Raw genomic sequence first — 19,731 nt, 5'->3', positions numbered from 1 at the left:
ACCAACCACTTCATCCTCTCAAAAGGGTGAAGTGAGTAAAAACAAGAGAAAGGAGATAACCCTCACAGTAATATATGAGAGTGGTGAGGATCAAACACAAACTGAGTCACCCTTGGTTACAAAGACAAAGAAGGCTAAGCAAATTGAGTTGACCACTCAAACCTCCTTTGTATCCTCCCAAAAGGATGCAATTGTAAAAATGGGTATAAAACAGACTCTAGATACATCCTCATGTTTCTATTGTGTTGGATATAGAAGGAGTTGAAGATTAAAGATAAATTCATATATGACAACAATGCAGAGGATGATAACTCAACAGAGACAGGACTTGCAAATAATCCTATATCCATTAAAACCAGTACGAAGATAGAAGACTTGACATATACACAATGATCTGGAAAGCTACAGTGAAGAAGTCGTCAACAGAAGTTTGAAGGAAGTTCATTAATATGTTCATTCATCGAAGGAATAAGGTTGAAGATATTCGAAGTAGCAATCTGGATTGGTGTGAAGGTCATAAGGGTTTCAGTGAAGCTGATTTGATATGGTAGAAGATTTGACAGTGAATTGTATAGTCTATAGTACGAAGGCCTGAGAGCGGAACTAGTCGTCTGTGAACCAGACCATTGCACTAGGCGTCAGTGATCCGTGAAAGGAAACTAAGTACTATCATTCGAAAGACTGTCAAGTGAGATTCATATTCAAGAAGACTGTTCCAAGATTAAAGATGAAGCTCAGAAGACAGGAAGACATGAAGTGGTATGACTCAGGGATTGCATAGATCAAGTTGAAAGGAATACAAGTAAAGATTGTTCTAAGGCAAAGAAACAAGAATTCGACTTCTACAAGCTTGGAAATCAACTTATGCATCTAGAAGTCGATTCTAGGAAATGTTAGTCGAATTGAGTGCATTGCAGAAAAGTTTCTAAGGCATGGGAAGTGCAAAAATCGACTACCATATTCTACTAGTCGATTTTAGCATCCTAAAAATCGACTAGTAGCTACTTGGTGTTTTAATCTAAGTCAAAATTTCCCTTGGCATGAAAATTGACTTGTGGAAAGCCTATAAAGTCACTAGTCAAATTCCTTGAGGTACAAATCGACTTCTGAGGTGTTAGATTATAAATCAAGGTCATTTCCTCTCTTGAACTCTAATTCGACTACTGAAAATCAAGGCAACTTTAATTCAACTTGTGGATTTCGACTACTGCACCCTGATTGATTTAATACTTGGACGAGAGCTTGCCACGTCTCCCAGTCTATTCACCTACCTATATCTATCAGTTCAACAGTGAATTGAAAAATCAATCATAATTAGAAACAGTAGCGTTGCTCTTGCCCTTTGGAGATGAGAAGCTCTTGTGTTTGTGTTTCTTAATAATATAAGATCAATCCCCCGAAGCTCTTGTGTTTGTGTTTGTTTTTTTTAGTATCTTTATCTGCTGTGAATTTATTTGAAAAATGAATGATAATACATTCACCCCCCTCTGTATTAAGCTAATGGACCTAACAATTGGTATCAGAGCTTGTTGATCGATATACGGATCAGATCTTTTAGGTTAGCAAAGTTTTGTGTTGGATTTTGGTTGAACGGAGACTAGGATAGCTTCTGGTTGTGTGGATTGGGTTTCTGTTGATTGGTTGTGTTATGCGACTGATTGGATAGTTGCAGTTTGAGACATCGTATTGTGAAAATTTTACAGATATGTAAAAATGAGTTCTCAAAAGATTGGCGGTCTTAATGTTCCGAAATTCGATAAGGCAAACTACAATCTATGGAAAAAGAGGATGCTTCTTTATCTCAGAGCTGCAGATCACAGATACATTAAGGTCATCGAAAAAGGACCATTTGTATTTGAGATAAAGGATCCAAATAATGATGAGAAGAGAATTCCTAAGAGTCCAGATGACTACACTGAGAAGGATATTGAATTGGATAGTCTAGATGCCAAGGTGCAGCACTTGTTGATGGAATCCATGGATGATGACATGAGCCATCAAATTGTTGTGTGTGAAAATGCTAAGCATATGTGGCAAACCATAGAGTTGTTAATGGAAGGAACGGAAGACGTCAGAGAAAACAGACTTGATATTCTGACTACCCAGTACGAGGCATTCAAATCTCTCCCAGGAGAAAACATAACTTCAGTCTTTGAAAGATTGAACAAGTTGATAAATGAACTGAGCATCTATGGGAAGAGATATGAACAGAAAGAGATAAACAGGAAGTTTATGTTGACATTGCCCACACATTTTATAAGTAAAGGAGATTCAGTTCGTGAGCGCTTGGACTTCAAGACTATGTCTCTGGACAAGTTATATGGGAAGATGAAGACTCATGAAATGGAATTGGAACAGAAAAAGATTATATATGGAAGTGGTGCAGTGGACGTGAAGAATGTTGAGTTACTAAAGACAACTGCTCTTGTAGCTAGTAAACACAAGGACTTGGACATAACTGCTGAAAAGCCAAAGACAAATGATCAAGTGCTTTGTGATGCTGAAGTTGATGATGGAAATCTCTCTGGAGACCCAAGGGATTATTATACAATGGAAGAGTTGCAAGATATGAAGGATCCCACCATGGCCAACATGGTAGCTATGTTTGGAAACCTGAGATTCAGGAGGAAACAAGCCTTCAGGGGATCTGGTAGCAGCAACAGGGGTCAGAAATCTCCATCATATTCAGACTCAGGCTACAAGACAAGGATGGTGGATAGAAAGAATGTCAAGTGTTTCAACTGTGGAGAAATGGGACACTTTGCCACTGAATGTAGAAGGAGTCAACAGGAAAGATACAAAGGAAAGGCTTATCAAAGGAAAGATTCTGGAGGTTCGAAGAAGTATCCAGTGAAGTCTTACATAGCTGAGGGTAGAAGCTTGGATGATACTGATGATGAGGAAAAGCAGTTTGGAAATCTGGCACTCATGGCTGACACTCCACACTCTTCAAGACAGGTAATCCTTTGCTCCTACTCACCTCCATTTCATACCGAAAATCTATGTGAGAATGAACACTGCCTTGCTTTTAGAAAGTCTATCACTATACCTGCTGCATCTTCATTTGATAGTATAAAAGTTGAATACACTGAGAAAGCATGCATTGATAGATATAATTCCATAAATCTGAGCTATTATCACTGTATAGTCTCCTTGAAAAATGCTAATGGTACTGTAGGTGACTTGAAAGAAAAGGTAAAGAAACTACAGGAAGAACTTGATAAGTTAGTTCTTGAGAAAGTTAATGTTGAAGACATTAGGCAAAAACATCACTATCTAGAACTTAAGGCTAATAATCATGTTGAGACCATTGCTCAGAGAGATGAGAAGATAAAGGAATTAGAAGCTAAGTTACAAGCTTATGCCAATTTTGCTAATCTTGCGAAGGAACTCATATCTAGTCAAGTTGTAAGTGGTAAACTTGGAATTGGGTTAGATTATGATGAGCTTAGAAAGTCAAGTAAGAAACATGTGGTGGAAAATGAAAAAGTTAAAAAAGTAGATAATCCACCTAATACACCACACGTTCTGAAAAATACTAAGAAACCTTTGTACAAAAAGCATCTTCTGATCCTTTTGATGAGGATAGACTATTCATTGAACATGAGTTGCTTGTTGAGGACTTAAATGAATTAAAAGATAAAAAGGCAAAGGAACCTAGTAAGTCAGCTGACTCAGATAGTGAAACATCTAAGGCTGGACTAGGTTTTAGTTCCATAACTAAAAGAAGGAGGAATAGAAATGGCAGGATAGGAGACAATGGCCCTAGAAAGTTATGCAACAATTATGGATCTGCTGGTCATCTTACTCATGCTTGTAGGAAGGCTAAGGTAGATATTGTTAAGAATGTTAATATGCATAAAATGTCTAGCATGCCTAAATCTCCTAAGTGCGATAATTTTTTTTGCATGCCATGTGTTGTTAATTTCATGAACACTTATCTTGATTCCACACACTCACACAATCCATCACATAATCATGATAAGCATGTACACACACACACTGGTAAGTCTAAGACTGTCAGCCCTCCTAAGGTTAGGAAAGAGGCACCTGTCACCAAGCCCAGAAGCAAGTCTGCTGGTGCTTCTGTAAGTGACAAAGGGACAGTCAAAGACAATGCACAACATACTAAGCCTGTCAATTCTGTGAAGCAGAATGTTAAATATTCAAATGCTTCTAAGTCCCCTGGACCCAACTTAGTTTGGGTACCAAAGAAAACTTAATCTCCTTTGTTTTCAGGGCATTAAGCAGAAGAAGGTCATTTAGATTCTGGACAGTGGATGTTCGAGGCATATGACTGGAGATAGAGCCCTGCTATCAAAGGTGGTTGAGAAAGCTGGCCCGAAAGTTACCTTTGGAGATGACAGCAAAGGTTATACAACGGGATATGGCTGTTTAGAAATTGGAAATGTCATCATTGAAGATATTTCTCTGGTTGAAGGTTTGATGCATAATCTCCTCAGCATAAGCCAATTTTGTGATAAAAGTTTTGTTCAAGAAGGAGAGGTGTTTGATCTCTAATCAGAAGAATGAGAAGCTTACTCTCAATGGAGTGAGAAAGGGTGATTTTTTTGTAGCTGACTGGAATTCCGCTGAAGATGGTCAAGTTCTGTGATTCTATATTAAAGCTTCTCTAGACGACAGTTGGTTATGGCATAAGAAGCTCTCCCACTTAAACTTCAAGACCATGAATTCTTTGGTTAAGAGGGAATTGGTGAGAGGTCTGCCCGAGATGGAATTTTGTCCTGAAGGACTTTGTGAAGCATGTGAGAAGGGAAAGTCAAAGAGAGCATCACATAAGAAGAAGACAGTTTCTGACATTGCTGAGCCCTTACAACTACTGCATATGGATTTGTTCGGACCAGTCAATGTAATGTCTATGTCGAGAAAGAAATATTTCTTAGTGATTGTTGATGACTATTCCAAATACACGTGGGTGTTATTCTTACATTCAAAGGATGAAGTAGCTGAAATGATTATTGATCACATCAACAAGATTGAGTTAGAAGTTGGCGTGCCTGTAAGATGCATAAGATCAGATAATGGCACAGAATTCAGAAATGCAAAGTTGAATGATTTCTGTATGGAGAAAGGCATCTCAAGACAGTATTCAGCACCAAGGACTCCTCAATAGAATGGAGTGGTAGAATCAAAAGTATCGTACATTGGTTAAGACTGCAAGGACAATGCTGAATGAAGCCAATCTTCCTACGTATTTCTGGGCTGAAGCTGTTAGCACTGCGTGTTATACTCAGAATCGAACCCTGATCAACAAGATGTTTGAAAAGACACCATATAAGTTAATGGCCAACAAGAAACCATCCGTGAGTTACTTTCATGTGTTTGGAGGAAAATGCTATGTGCTAAAGGACGATGAGCATTTTGGTAAATTTGATGCCAAAGCTGAAGAAGGTATTTTCCTAGGCTATTCATTGGAGTCTAAGGCATACAGGGTGTTTGTGATTGATGACAACAAAGTTGTGGAAAGCCTTAATGTAACTTTTGATGACACCAAGCTCCCGAGTATTCAGAAGGAAGATAGTAATGATCACTTAAGTGTGGAAGATCTTTCTGATGATAAAGACGAACCTGAGTTTGTTCCAAATAGAGATAGCAATGGAGATGATCATCACAATGATCATAATGGTGATTCAGATTCTGATGGAAATGGTGGAGATGGTTCAGATATGAATGGCAATAGTGGTAACATAATTGTGCATAGTGAGACAGTTTCTGGAACCAGTCCTCAAGTGTCAGATTCTACAGATCAAGATGGCCGCAACTCAGGGGGAGCAGAATAAGAAAGAGGATCTGCTAGTCGAACTCAACAGAATGTTAATCAAGCTGAATCATCAAGGGAAAATCTGCCTAGAGCTGTAAAGTGGAGTAGATCTCATCCTGAAGATCTCATTATTGGTGATGTTGGATTTAGAGTTCAGACGAGAAGAGCTACTGCTAATGAATGTCTATTTTCTGGGTTTCTTTCTCAAATGGAACCAAAGAAAGTAGATGAAGCTCTTGGAGATCCTGATTGGGTGATTGCTATACAAGATGAGCTCAATCAATTTTAAAGACAGAAAGTGTGGAACCTTGTACCTAGACCAAAAGATAAATCTGTTATTGGCACTAAGTGGGTATTCAGGAACAAGCTGGATGAAGATGGAATTGTAACAAGGAACAAGGTGAGACTGGTTGCTAAGGGTTATTCTCAAGAAGAAGGCATTAACTATGATGAGACCTTTGCACCAGTGGCTAGACTTGAAGCCATCAAAATGTTCTTAGCATTTGCTGCATATTCAAACTTCAAGGTTTATCAGATGGATGTAAAAAGTGCTTTTCTGAATAGTGAGCTTGAAGAAGAGGTCTATGTGGAGCAACCTCCTGGTTTCACAGACCCTGAGTTTGAAAATTTTATGTATCTTCTCTTCAAGGCTCTTTATGGTCTAAAGCAAGTGCCTAGAACATGGCATGACACTCTCTCTGAATTTCTACTTGAGAATGGTTTCACTAGAGGTGTCATAGATAAGACTCTATTTCATAAAAAGCATAAAAATGATACCATACTTGTGCAAGTTTATGTTGAAGATATTATATTTGGGTCTACGAATGATGCACTTTGTGTAAGGTTTGCTAAGCTTATGCAGAGTAGGTATGAGATGAGCATGATGGGTGAGTTGAATTTCTTCCCTGGACTTCAAGTAAGCCAGAAGCCAGATGGTATCTTCATTTGTCAAACGAAGTACATCATGGATCTTCTGAAGAAATATCAGATGGAAGATTCAACACCTGCCAAGACTCCTATGGCAACTGCCACAAAACTTGATCAAGATGAGTCTGGTAAAAAGGTGGACATCACTAACTATAGAGGCATGATTGGATCTCTTCTCTACTTGACTGTAAGTCGTCCAGATATAATGTTTGCAACATGCTTGTGTGCGAGGTTCCAAGCTGATCTGAAAGAGTCACATCTGATAGCTGTCAAGAGGATCTTTAGGTATTTGAAGGGTACACTGAATCTGGGTATCTGGTATCCTAAAGACACGGGCTTTGATCTTATTGGCTATACAGATTCTGACTCTGCTGGTTGTAAGATTGATCGGAAGAGTACTTCAGGAAGCTGTCAGTTTCTTGGAAGAAGATTGGTTTCTTGGTTTAGCAAGAAGCAGCGTTCGGTTTCTACATCTACTGCTGAGGCTGAGTATATTGCTGCTGGAAGTTGCTGTTCTGAAATTCTATGGATGAGAAGCCAACTCCGAGACTATGGACTTGAGTTGAATCATATTCCTATCTACTGCGACATCACAAGTGCCATAACAATCTCAAATAATCATGTTCAGCACTCGAGGACCAAACATATTGATATAAGGTATCATTTCATAAGAGAGCTCATAGTGAATGGTACTGTGGAACTAATTTTTGTTCCCATAGCTGATCAAATTACAGACATTTTCACCAAGCCACTTGATGAAGCTACTTTTAGCAAGTTGGTTAGTGAACTTGGCATGTTAAACTTGTCCACTTAAAAATGGAAGTTAACATATTATGTAATTTGATTGGGATAAATTTTACAAATCTTATAATGATGCTTTGAGGCCTTGTAAAGTTTATTTACCTATATTCATTATCCATGGATTGAAGCAAATTGATTATCACATGTTTTGTATGCTTGTATGCTTAGTGATAATTGGATTTGAGATTTTGATGCTAATTAATTACCATGATCTTACATGTTACATGTTATGTGGTAATTGAGTTAGTTTATCTGGAGCTTTGTATGTACTTGAGATAGGTTAGCACCCCTTTTCTGTATTGGACCTAACACTCTATCTCAGATAAATTTATTCCTAGCATGAATTGTGTTTAATTGTCTCAAATCATAATGTCTATTTGTCCTGTATGTATGCTCGCTCTTGCTCTGATACTTAAAATATTTATGCATGTGTACATTCTTGACAAAATATGATTGCTATATGCTAGATAACCCTTTATATTGGTTTAGAACTAAAATGAGTAGCGTATTTCTTCCATCTTTATCACATGTTTCATCCATGTGGCTCTGATACATTCTTTAGAAAGAATTATTCTACTTACTCAATTTTAAATCAATACATGATGCTATTTACCCTTGCTACTAACTCTGTTGCTATTTAAGTCTTGTGCTGAATATCCAAGCATAGAAAGCAGCTAAGGTAAAGTTCAGGTATGACCAATCTTTCCGAATGTACTTCAAGTTGAAACACCACACAATCACACACTAAATGATCTCTGGTAGTAGATCATATCCTGTGTTCTCCGTGGTTACTTTTAAGGTATCATTCCTTGATCCTTAAGCATTCTGAAACTTTGTGGATTATTCCTAAGGCCCAGTCCTAGTATTCTGAAACTTATAACTGCCCCCAATGGCTTAAGAAGCTGACTATGAGCCTATCAAACCAATAGGTTCTGACCAAAGTAATAGAACCAAACACTCCTCAAACAGAATTTATCCAAAGCTTTTGCTCTGATACATGAAAACCACATGATCAGTTGCATTCTAAACTTGATAACTGGAGTTGAGTTGAGTGAGGGAGATAGTGCCAAGCAGCACCACATAAGGAAGGAAAGGTCAACCCTACAACTCTGTCTCTCACAAAGTAGTGGAGTATTCAAATCCCGAGACAACTGTAAAGCCCATTAATATTCTCTCAAAAGAATGTAATGCTGAAAAAGGCACTGATACTGTTACTAGAAGCAGTCTCTCAACATATTGTATTTCTATTGAAAATTCGCCTGTTAGCCAGGGCATCTGAATGAGAGTCACTACCTTACCTCAAATATTTCAATGCACGTGTGAGTTTCACACACAAGGAAGGTTTTGACGGAGCAAGTTTATCAAACCATCTCAAGGTCACTGATAGAACTTGAGATTTAATTTTGATTAAATCTGAGATCCATATGGATTCTAACTCTGATGAGATTCTGGTATTCTGGTTTATCCTAAGACCATTATCTCTGATTCATGTCTAAGTGACATAAGAAGAAATCATTGATCCCTAATGGCATATCATTGATCACTGGTTATCTTCCCAGAATTCAAATCTGGATATGATTTTGACTAAGTCAAAATAGAAACTTGTAAATGAGGACTCAGATATCAACTGACGAGTTTATAAGGTATGCTTCTTCATAGAAGTTGAGGGATATCAGGAATTCTGCCACTTTATAGAATCCTAATTTCCCCTCTCAGAAGGAATATTTATGAATCTCTTGACTGAGAATTTTCATCCTTGAAGATGGAACGCAACTTTTTTATGAAAAGGATTTTCTTGCAGGTACATTCATTGTTGGACTACTGGAGCTCTGAGCGGAGTAAAACACTTGTGAGGATGAGTTCAAACACTTGAGTGTAGAGTGGAGTGAAACACACTGTGAGGACACTAAACAGAAATCACACATTTACACTGTAAGGAAATTTGTAGCACCTGTTCTTATTCTAGCTTGGTTTTGTTTGGAATATTCTCAAGAATGCTGTGATGATCTGGGGTTGAGGACTTTTTCTGTATGAGGTTCTCTTCTGGTTCTGGTTATGGAATTCTGTTTCTTGGGAGATATAAGGAAGCTGGAAGGGAATTTTTGGTGATATAAGGGTAGTTCTTTTCTTGAGTTGAGAATCCTGGAACTTCTTTTCTCTCTGAATTGTACTTAGTGGGAGATTTAGTTTTTGTAATCTACATTTGAAGGATTACTCAACTAAGGAGGAGAATAGATATGGCATAACACAAAAGCATTTTTCCCAGTATTGGACAAAGGGGGAGACATGTGGAACAAAAACTGGTGGATATCCTTATTCAACTAAGGGGGAGCAACCTTATTCAACTTAAAAGAAGACTGGATAGGTCACCTAAGATATTTTTCCTGCTTACTCATGTTGATTATCTAAGGGGAGAAATATGGAGATTTTGAAGACGTATCTTTTGCATTTCTACTAAAGGGAGAGAATATGTTGTTCACTGCTGGAGCTGAATGAGTATGAGTGTAGAAGATATAAGATAATATTATTTCCAAGTCCAGGACATCAATGTTGAAAGCTGATTGAAGATTTTTGATTATGGTTAGTTGAGTTATCCTCCAAATTGATACTTCCCTAGTATAAATTTGACTGTCATGTTTAACAGCCAAATAGGGGGAGATTGTTGGATATAGAAGGAGTTGAAGATTAAAGATAGATTCATCTATGACAACAATGCAGAGGATGATAACTCAACAGAGACATGACTTGCAAATAATCCTATATCCATTGAAACCAGTACGAAGATAGAAGACTTGATATATACACAATGATCTAAAAAGCTACAGTGAAGAAGTCGTCAACAGAAGTTCGAAGGAAGTTCAATAATATGTTCATTCATCGAAGGAATAAGGTTGAAGATATTCGAAGTAGAAATCTGGATTGGTGTAAAGGTCATAAGGGTTTCGGTGAAGCTGATTTAATATGGTAGAAGACTTGACAGTGAATTGTATAGTTGTTTGGGCGAAATCACGCACTAATATTCACGCAAGTATACGCGTTCGCAAGTAATATAGAATACTTTCTAGTTCGTTCCCTCAGAGACTCAGACTAAGTTATTGTCTAATTAAACTCACTCACCAATGTATGATTACTTCTCAATGTTAAGATAACACTTAAAATTGTTGATTAAATATTAACTATAATTAACTACTTAATTAACCACTTAACTAACACTTCAATTTATCAATAATAAAACACTCATGAGATCACAACTTCATTATTACTTCCTTCTATAGCCATTGTTATTACCTTTAGCATGTGACAGTGATAATATTAATCGAATAACACGAAACTGATAAAAGCCAACTTTCATTGTACTAATACCATTCTACCAAGCATCCACAATTAAGATAGAAGTTGAATAGTCATCAATTATGTTGAGTTCCTATATGTCTACAGAAATTGACAACACAACGATTTAAGCACAAGTTATTCCTTTTGATTACATAAGGCAAATAAAACTGTTAGAGTTACCCACTAATCATGCACAACGTACATGAACCTATGCTAGCATGGCAAGTTCTAAATCTCAAGATCCACCGTCGCTTCACAAGAGATTAACACCCTATCTTATATGTTCGCGACGCACATAAGACGAATACGCACAACCAATACTAGATATCATGCAATCATCACACACTAAAGTATTAAACAATTAACTAAAGAATTTCATAATAAATCCGTTGCAACCCCATGATCACGATTAGCCCATAATAGAACTTATCGCCATCATGGGTTCATATGAAATCATGATAAACGACACAAGAAAATAATAACTAAACTAATTATATTAAAACAGAGTACGTCACAAGAGTAAATAAGTCAAAGCAAGAAAACTAGCATCCACGTTACAACGAAACAAGAATCACAAGAATATATGCTTCCTCTTCGTTGCGGTGTGCTAAATCGGTCTTCTTCCTTATCTCCTTCGCTTCTTGCGCAAAACACAATCTAAAACATAATCTCTTTCATATTCTCTATGAAAACGTCTCAAATCTACTTATATAATAGTCCCATAAAACTCAGATTACATAGAAGTTGGAAGCCAAACAGAAGTAGAAGTCTAAAATAATTCAGCTTTTTCCCCGACCCTGCGCGGCCGCTCAGCATTTCTGCGCGGGCGCGCAAGGCTGCTGCGCGGCCGCTCAGCATTGCTGCGCGGGCGCGCAGGACCCTACTGGAAAAATTCCAGGTTTGCTCCGTTTCTTCGCCGTAATCTGCCCGTTCTTTTCCTCTCGCAATGGTGAACACATGCCAAGGCTTATTCTTGATGATTCCTCCTCCGAAATGCAACTAATACCCTGAAATGCATAAACACTAGAAAAACGCATCAAATACACAAAATACTTGATTTCAAGACACCAATTTAAACCATTTTAAGACGTTCTAAGTGGTATAAAATGCCACTTATCACACCCCCAAACTTAAATCGATGCTTGTCCTCAAGCGTCACAGACTCAAAACAACTAAAAATATGCATGAATGCAATCTATATGAAAATGCAACGATCCCCCTTACTACAATTAACCAACCAAATTGTCACGTCTTAACGAATGTAGTTAGACACTAAAGATCAATAAACTCATGCAAACGGACATACAGCCAGAAACGTAGTGTGTGCAAATGCTTAACAGATATGCTTCGGAACTAGACCAATTACTATGACTAGACTATCCTCAAGGCAATCCTATGATTATACAAAGAATAAAAATTCTAGGCACAAAGTGATATACAACACTACAAGAACTTTGGAGCTTACTACGGAATCGTGCTTTTTATTTACAACTCAAATGCTTATTTGACCGTGCAATGAGTGAGGTCCACAAAAGACTTATACAATGGTATCCATGTAACGAGCGTTAGGTTAGCGGATCCCAGACTCTAAAAGCCTTAGGTCACTAGGCACAAAGTCCCCTAAGAACTTAATAACTCGAATACCAAAGAACCCACTCTTGATCAATTATGCAAAAAAATTTTTTTTTTTTTTCTGAGCAAGTGCGTTTCGCTCCATCTTGCTCAACCCTAGACTACTCGCATAACATGCGAGCCGGCTACTAGCCATTTGATGCCTAGCCACAACTAGCAACAAATTCCATTTTTACTCCATTTTTTTTTCTTTTTCATGCCTTTACCACTAAGAACCTATTATCAAATTCTAAGCATAATAAATAGATTATCCTCGAAAATAATCAGATCATAACAACAATCTAGCCCTTAAGCATTCTCTAAGACTTAGTGAAAATACAAGTGCTTCTAGCATGCATATCAACCTACACAACTTAATAACACTTTAATGCTATCACTACACTCGCATCAATATCACAATTCAGTCGATAAATCATTGCAAAAGGGATCATGGTATATGCATGAGCTATATGATATGACAAACAAATAAAGCTATATAAAAAAACTATATGGCAAAAATTATGCAACTATATGAACTAACTATCATGAATATGCAACTATATGACACACACAAAATATTCCTTAACTACCACCCCCAAACTTAAAATCTTCACTGTCCCCAGTGAAGGTAGTAGAAAGGAACACAGGGTATACCTACTCGGAGTCATCATCATTATCACCCTCAGTGGGTGGAGTATCAGGCGGCGGGTATGCAGAGTCCTCACCAAAAACTGGCCACTGGATATCAGCTCCAAGGCCTCGAAAAGCAGTCCCTAACGCAAGGGTGAGCTCCTGAGCAAACCTGCTCTGCGTCTCATACATGGCATCCATCCGCCGTGAAAGCCTCCTCTACTGGGCATCACCCATCCCAGCACCCTCCTGAGCTCTCGAAGAACCAGCCTCACCACGCCCTGGCCTAGCCATAGTAGCACCTCGTGCTGGACGCCCTCCTGGAAGACGATAACACAGCCCATGCTCCTCAGGCTCACCACCGGTCCACTCCTGCATCCCATTCAGAGTGCCAGAATCTATCGGAGCTGCTGGCAACTGTAACTGCTCATGAGTCGGCCAGTTCACTCCTACTGCTCGGCATAGCTTCGTAACCGTGGATGCATAAGGGATGTTCATATGCTTTGCTCCCCTCAAAAACTTCAGAATTCCTTGGTAGATAAACTCACCAAGGTCCACATAGTATTCCTCATTCAGAATTCCCCACAACAACTGTGCTCTCTCAACTGTGACCTCGTGTGCATGTGAAGAAGGCAAAATATTAGCACATATAAATGCATTCCATGCACGGGCATACCTGTTCATGGCGATCGCCGGAAAGTGACGATACTCATTATTGGCTGGACTGCGGTTCCAAACTGTGCCCGGTCGACAGAGAGTCGCACAAATCAAATCCAAGTCAAAATCCTCAGCAGTCTTTTCATTCCAGTTCTCCTCTTCGGGCTTCCTCTCTCGCTGTCCAATCACACGGCGAATCGCCGCAGGATGATAATCAACCGTCAGCCCACGAACTACAGAAAACCCATTCTTTTCAGCCTTCGCGTTCGCGTAGAACTCGCGAACAACACTCATCGGTACTGCTTCGGGTGACTCACAAAAAGCTATCCACCCCTTCTCTGCAATCATGGGCAACAACTCACCATCCCTCCCTGATGGTAAAAACCCCCTCTCCTTCAGAATCGGCTTCCCCAACAGCCTAGTGTACTCCTCCTCCACAGCTCTGTCAGTTAACCGAGGCCTTGCAGCAGTACCCCTTGATGAATCAGCAGTAGGAACTGTGCTGCTGCTGTCAATAGTGCGTGCTCTCTTGGGTGCCATTAATTTGTGAATAAAAGTGTGTAAGAACTGATTTTTGATATTTATGAGAGGGTTTAAGTGTAGGAAGTTTGTGGGAGATATGTAGGATAGGTGTATGTATATATAGTGTGTGGAGTAGGTTAAATTAGATTAGGAGTGGGGTTGAGGGATAAAATCATGGGGTAATGGGAAAAGAATTCGTGGGTTTATGGGCTGTGATGGGTTTTTGTGTTTTTTTTTTGTTTTTTTTTTCTGAACTGTAAGAAATTTTCTGGAACTCGACCCCTGCGCGGCCGCTCAGCATTTCTGCGCGGGCGCGCAGCAAGCTGCGCGGCCGCTCAGCATAGCTGCGCGGGCGCGCAGAGGGTCTCTGGAAAAAAAAATTTCAGCCCCTTTTTTTCTGATTTTTTTATGTTTTTGGATAGGTTATTAACTTCTAAGGGATCCTGTAACAACAATTCATGGGTTGCCTCCCACGCAGCGCTTTCTTTTTCGTCATTAGCTTGACGTTCCGTACCTTTCTCAAGTAGTCAACAAAATGGCACTAACCACCTCTCGGTTTGCCATGTCCCCATAGTAGTGCTTCAACCGCTGACCGTTAACCTTGAATGCTTGGTCCGAATCATTCTCAAAAATTTCCATCGCTCCATGTGGAAACACAGTTTTGACAATAAAAGGTCCAGACCACCTTGATTTCAACTTCCCAGGAAAAAGTCGGAGCCGAGAGTTGAATAACAGAACTTGTTGCCCTGGCACAAATAACTTAGGATATAGCTTCCTATCGTGCCACCTCTTCACCTTTTCCTTATACATTTTGTTATTCTCGTACGCTTGAAGTCGAAATTCATCAAGTTCATTAAGCTGAAGCATTCTTTTCTTACCAGCTGCATCTAAATCCAGGTTCAATTTCTTCAATGCCCAGTAGGCCTTATGCTCAAGCTCCGCCGGTAGATGACATCCCTTACCGTACACCAACTGAAACGGTGACATCCCAAGTGGAGTTTTGTATGCTATTCTGTAAGCCCAAACAGCTTCATCGAGCTTTAAAGACCAATCCTTCCTTGACGGACAAACAACCTTCTCTAGAATGCGCTTTATCTCTCTGTTAGACACTTCCGCTTGACCATTTGTTTGCGGATGATAGGCAGTAGCTACTCGATGATTCACATTATAACGCTGCATCATAGAAGTGAACTTACGGTTGCAAAAATGCGATCCTTCATCACTTATGATTACCCGAGGCGTTCCAAACCTTGTGAAAATTTGCTTATGAAGAAAATTTAGTACTACCTTTGCATCATTTGTCGGTAAAGCTTTAACTTCGACCCATTTTGAGACATAATCGACTGCCAGCAAGATGTATAGATTATTGCAAGATGAGATAAAAGGCCCCATGAAATCTATTCCCCATACATCAAAGACCTCAACTTCAAGCATCACATTTAATGGCATCTCATCCTTCCTTGACAAATTTCCCACTCTTTGGCAACGATCACACCTTAAAACAAACTGATGAGCATCCTTGAACAAAGTAGGCCAGAAAAAACCTGCTTGCAGAATACGAGCTGCCGTCTTCTCACCTCCATAGTGTCCACCATAAACCGTGGAATGGCAGTCTCGTAATATCCCCTTCGTCTCACAGAACGGGATACATCTCCTGATGATCTGATCAGCTCCCTGTCTAAACAAATATGGTTCATCCCACATATACCACTTCACCTCATGCAGAAACTTCTTCTTTTGAGCGGATGTCAAATTAAGCGGCATTATATTGCTGACAAGATAGTTTACAATATCTGCAAACCATGGTTCTTCCTCCTGAATTGCAAACAACTGCTCATCCGGAAAAGATTCATTGATTAACGTCCTCTCTTGTGAAGTAGAATCGGGATTCTCCAACCTAGAGAGATGGTTAGCTACTTGATTCTCGGTACCTTTTCTATCTTTGATCTCTAACTCAAATTCCTGAAGTAAAAGCACCCAACGAATGAGTCTCGGCTTCGAATCCTTCTTAGAAACCAGATAGCGAATAGCTGCATGATCAGTGAATACTGTTACTTTCGTACCAAGCAGATAAGATCGAAATTTCTCAAAGCCAAAGACTATAGCCAAAAGCTCCTTCTCAGTAGTGGTGTAGTTCAATTGGGCCCCATTTAAAGTCTTACTCGCATAGTAGACCACATGGAAGAGATTTTTCTTGCGCTGTCCCAGAACTGCACCTACCGCATAGTCACTCGCATCACACATCATCTCAAACGGTTCTGTCCAATCTGGTGCTGTAATAACTGGTGCCGTGATCAAACTCTCCTTGAGAGTCTCGAATGCTGCCAAACATTCATCATCAAATTTGAAAGGCACATCTTTCTCAAGTAAATTGCACAACGGCTTAGATATCTTTGAAAAGTCCTTGATGAATCGCCGATAAAAACCCGCATGACCGAGAAAACTACGGATTCCTTTCACCGAATTAGGTGGGGGAAGATTTTCAATGACTCCCACCTTGGCCTTGTCCACCTCCAGACCTTTGCTAGAGACCTTATGCCCAAGGATAATGCCTTCACGCACCATAAAATGACATTTCTCCCAATTAAGCACCAAATTAGTTTCCACGCATCTTTTGAGTACGGCGCGCAGATTATTCAAACATTCATCATATGAGTGTCCAAAGACGGAGAAGTCATCCATGAACACTTCGATGTTATTTCCAATCATGTCAGAGAATATACCCATCATACATCTCTGAAAGGTGGCCGGGGCGCCACATAACCCAAACGAAACTCTACGAAAAGCAAATGTGCCAAACGGACAAGTGAAGGTAGTCTTTTCCTGATCCTCTAGTGCAATACAAATCTGATTATACTCGGAATAACCATCCAGAAGACAAAAATACTCATGTCCCACCAATCTGTCAAGCATTTGATCAATGAATGGGAGAGGGAAGTGATCCTTCCTTGTGGCTTTGTTCAATTTTCTATAATCCATGCATACTCTCCATCCTGTAACTGTTCGAGTAGGGATGAGCTCATTCTTTTCATTTGCGACCACAGTGATACCTCCTTTCTTAGGTACACATTGCACGGGGCTCACCCACGAGCTGTCAGAAATAGGATAAATGATGCCTGCATCTAGCCATTTCAGAATTTCTTTCTTCACCACCATCTTCATGATCGGGTTCAGTCTTCGCTGCTGTTCCACAGTTGGCTTACTACCTTCCTCTAACAGAATTTTATGCATACAATATGAAGGACTTATCCCCTTGATGTCTGCTATGGTCCATCCTATAGCCGATTTGAATTCTCTCAAAATCCTTAAGAGCTTGTCTTCCTCACTACCTGAAAGGTCAGCTGAAATAATAACAGGTAACGTAGATGAATCACCTAAAAAAGCATACCTCAAGTGTTCAGGTAATGGTTTGAGCTCCAAGGTAGGTGCTTCCTCTATTGATGGTTTGAGCTTCCCTTCAGCATTCTTAAGGTCAGAAGTACCAAGAGATTCAAATGGTATGTCGAGCTTTCGCTTCCATGGAGAAGCGTTCAGATATTGTAATTGCTCGTTGCTATCTTCATCATCGCTGTCAAAATCCCCCACTAAGGCCTTTTCCAATGCATCAGACATTAGCATGTGATCGAGTTCCGAAGTAACTGCGGAATCAATCACATCCACTTTTAAACACTCCTCATCTTCTGTAGGGAATTTCATTGCCTTGAATACGTTGAAGGTCACATCCTGATCTTGGACCCGCATAGTGTCCACCTTGACGAGCTTATCCACCTTGACGAGCACATCCTCAACTATGCCCCTTGGGTAAGTAATGGAACGGTCCGCCAATTATAGCGACATGTATGTGGGTTTTGGATCAGGCAGATCCAGCTTTTTAAAGATCGACAAGGGCATCAGATTAATGCTTGCTCCCAAATCACAAAGGCACTTATCAAAAGTTAAATTGCCAATGGTGCAAGGAATGGTGAAGCTTCCTGGATCTTTCAGTTTTGGTGGTAACTTTTGCTGCAGAACAGCGCTGCATTCTTTCGTGAGAGCAACGGTTTCAAGGTCATCCAGTTTCACCTTCCTTGAAAGAATAGTCTTCATAAACTTCGCATAACTAGGCATTTGTTCCAGAGCCTCAGTGAAAGGTATATTGATGTGAAGTTTCTTGAACACCTCCAGAAACTTCCCGAACTGTCTATCCAGCTTTTGTTGCTGCAATCTCTTAGGAAAAGGTGGTGAAGGATAGAGCTATTTCTCCCCTGTATTAGCCTCAGGCAGAGTGTGTTCAACAGTAGTCTTCCTTGGTTCCGCCACTTTCTCCTTTTGCTTAGATTTTTCATCTCTAACTTCAGCTTCGACTTCTTTTGCCTTTTCAGTATCAGCTACTTTTCCAGACCTTAAGGTAATAGCCTTGACTTGCTCTTTAGCTTCCTTCTTGCCTGGTACTTCCGTGTCACTGGGAAGAGTGCCAGGTTGACGATTGAGCACTGCATTGGCTAATTGACCGATTTGATTTTCCAAGGTCTTGATAGAAACCGCCTGACTCTTGCACAACAGCTTAAGTTCCTCAAAATCAGCACTAGTAGGTGTAGCTGCACTTCCCTGTTGAGGATATGATTGCCTTGTAGCATACTGCTGTGGTTGCTGGAATCCAGGTGGGTTAAACTATTTACTCACTCCTTGCTGATATGGTGGCTGAATAGCATTCTGATTATTCCCCCAGCTGAAATTTGGATGATTTCTGTTATTAGGATGATAGGTTGCTGGCACAGGCTGCTGTTGTCGCTGATAATTATTCACATACTGAACAGATTCGTTGACAAGAGAACACTGATCCGTAGCATGAGAACCTGCACAAAGCTCACAAACCATAGCTATTTGATTAACTCCATACGTAGCCAAAGAATCAACCTTCATTGATAGCGCTTGGAGCTGGGCTGCAATAGCGGTGGCTGCATCAACTTCCAGAATACCTGCTACCTTGCCTGACGTCATCCTCTGAGTTGGGTTTTGATGCTCATTTGCAGCCATCGTCTCGATAAGATTATACGCCTCAGTATAGCTTTTAGCCCATAAGGCGCCTCCAGCTGCTGCATCGAGCATGGGCCGAGATTGGGCCCCCAAACCATTATAAAAACCAGTGATTACCATCCAATCCAACATTCCATGATGTGGACATTTTCTCAACATTTCCTTGTAGCGTTCCCAAGCCTCGCACATAGATTCTGTAGGTTGCTGCGCAAACTGAGTAAGAGCACTCCTCATAGCAGCAGTCTTTGCCATTGGATAAAACTTCACCAGAAACTTTTGCGCAAGATCTTGCCACGTAGTGATGGACCCAGCTGGTTCAGAATGTAACCAGTCTTTAGCCTTATCCCTCAGTGAGAATGGGAAAAGCCTCAACTTGATAGCCTCATCAGTCACGCCATTATACTTAAAAGTGCTGCAGATCTCGACAAAATTCCTTATGTGCATGTTGGGGT

General features: G+C 39.9%; 1 protein-coding gene and 1 non-coding gene across 2 annotated transcripts; both read left to right on the top strand.

Annotated features, from left to right (window-relative positions):
• The first annotated feature begins 1,713 nt into the window (after nucleotides 1-1,713).
• Nucleotides 1,714-5,134, top strand: LOC141694519 (uncharacterized). The gene is made up of 4 exons (XM_074499223.1): nucleotides 1,714-3,460; nucleotides 3,562-3,830; nucleotides 4,706-4,870; nucleotides 4,958-5,134. Exons 1-4 carry the CDS (start codon nucleotides 1,714-1,716, stop codon nucleotides 5,132-5,134), a joined length of 2,358 nt encoding a protein of 785 aa, XP_074355324.1.
• A 14,275-nt stretch (nucleotides 5,135-19,409) lies between these two features.
• LOC141709524 (small nucleolar RNA R71) lies at nucleotides 19,410-19,516 on the top strand. The gene has a single exon (XR_012570095.1). It is a non-coding gene; the product is annotated as a small nucleolar RNA R71 (small nucleolar RNA).
• The last annotated feature ends 215 nt before the right edge of the window (nucleotides 19,517-19,731 follow it).

The sequence above is a fragment of the Apium graveolens genome, chromosome 2 (genome assembly GCF_009905375.1).
Source record: "Apium graveolens cultivar Ventura chromosome 2, ASM990537v1, whole genome shotgun sequence".
NCBI classification, from domain to species: Eukaryota; Viridiplantae; Streptophyta; class Magnoliopsida; order Apiales; family Apiaceae; genus Apium; species Apium graveolens.
The sequence above is the reverse complement of the archived record's forward strand: the minus strand, read 5'-3'. Positions and strand labels throughout refer to the sequence as shown.

Coding starts and splice junctions, on each gene's coding strand:
- LOC141694519 (XM_074499223.1), top strand. CDS start 1,714: ATGAGTTCTCAAAAGATTGGCGGTCTTAATGTTCCGAAATTCGATAAG. Junction 3,461..3,561: donor TGATGAGCTTAGAAAGTCAA/GTAAGAAACATG, acceptor TTGTACAAAAAG/CATCTTCTGATCCTTTTGAT. Junction 3,831..4,705: donor ATGCTTGTAGGAAGGCTAAG/GTAGATATTGTT, acceptor TCTTTGGTTAAG/AGGGAATTGGTGAGAGGTCT.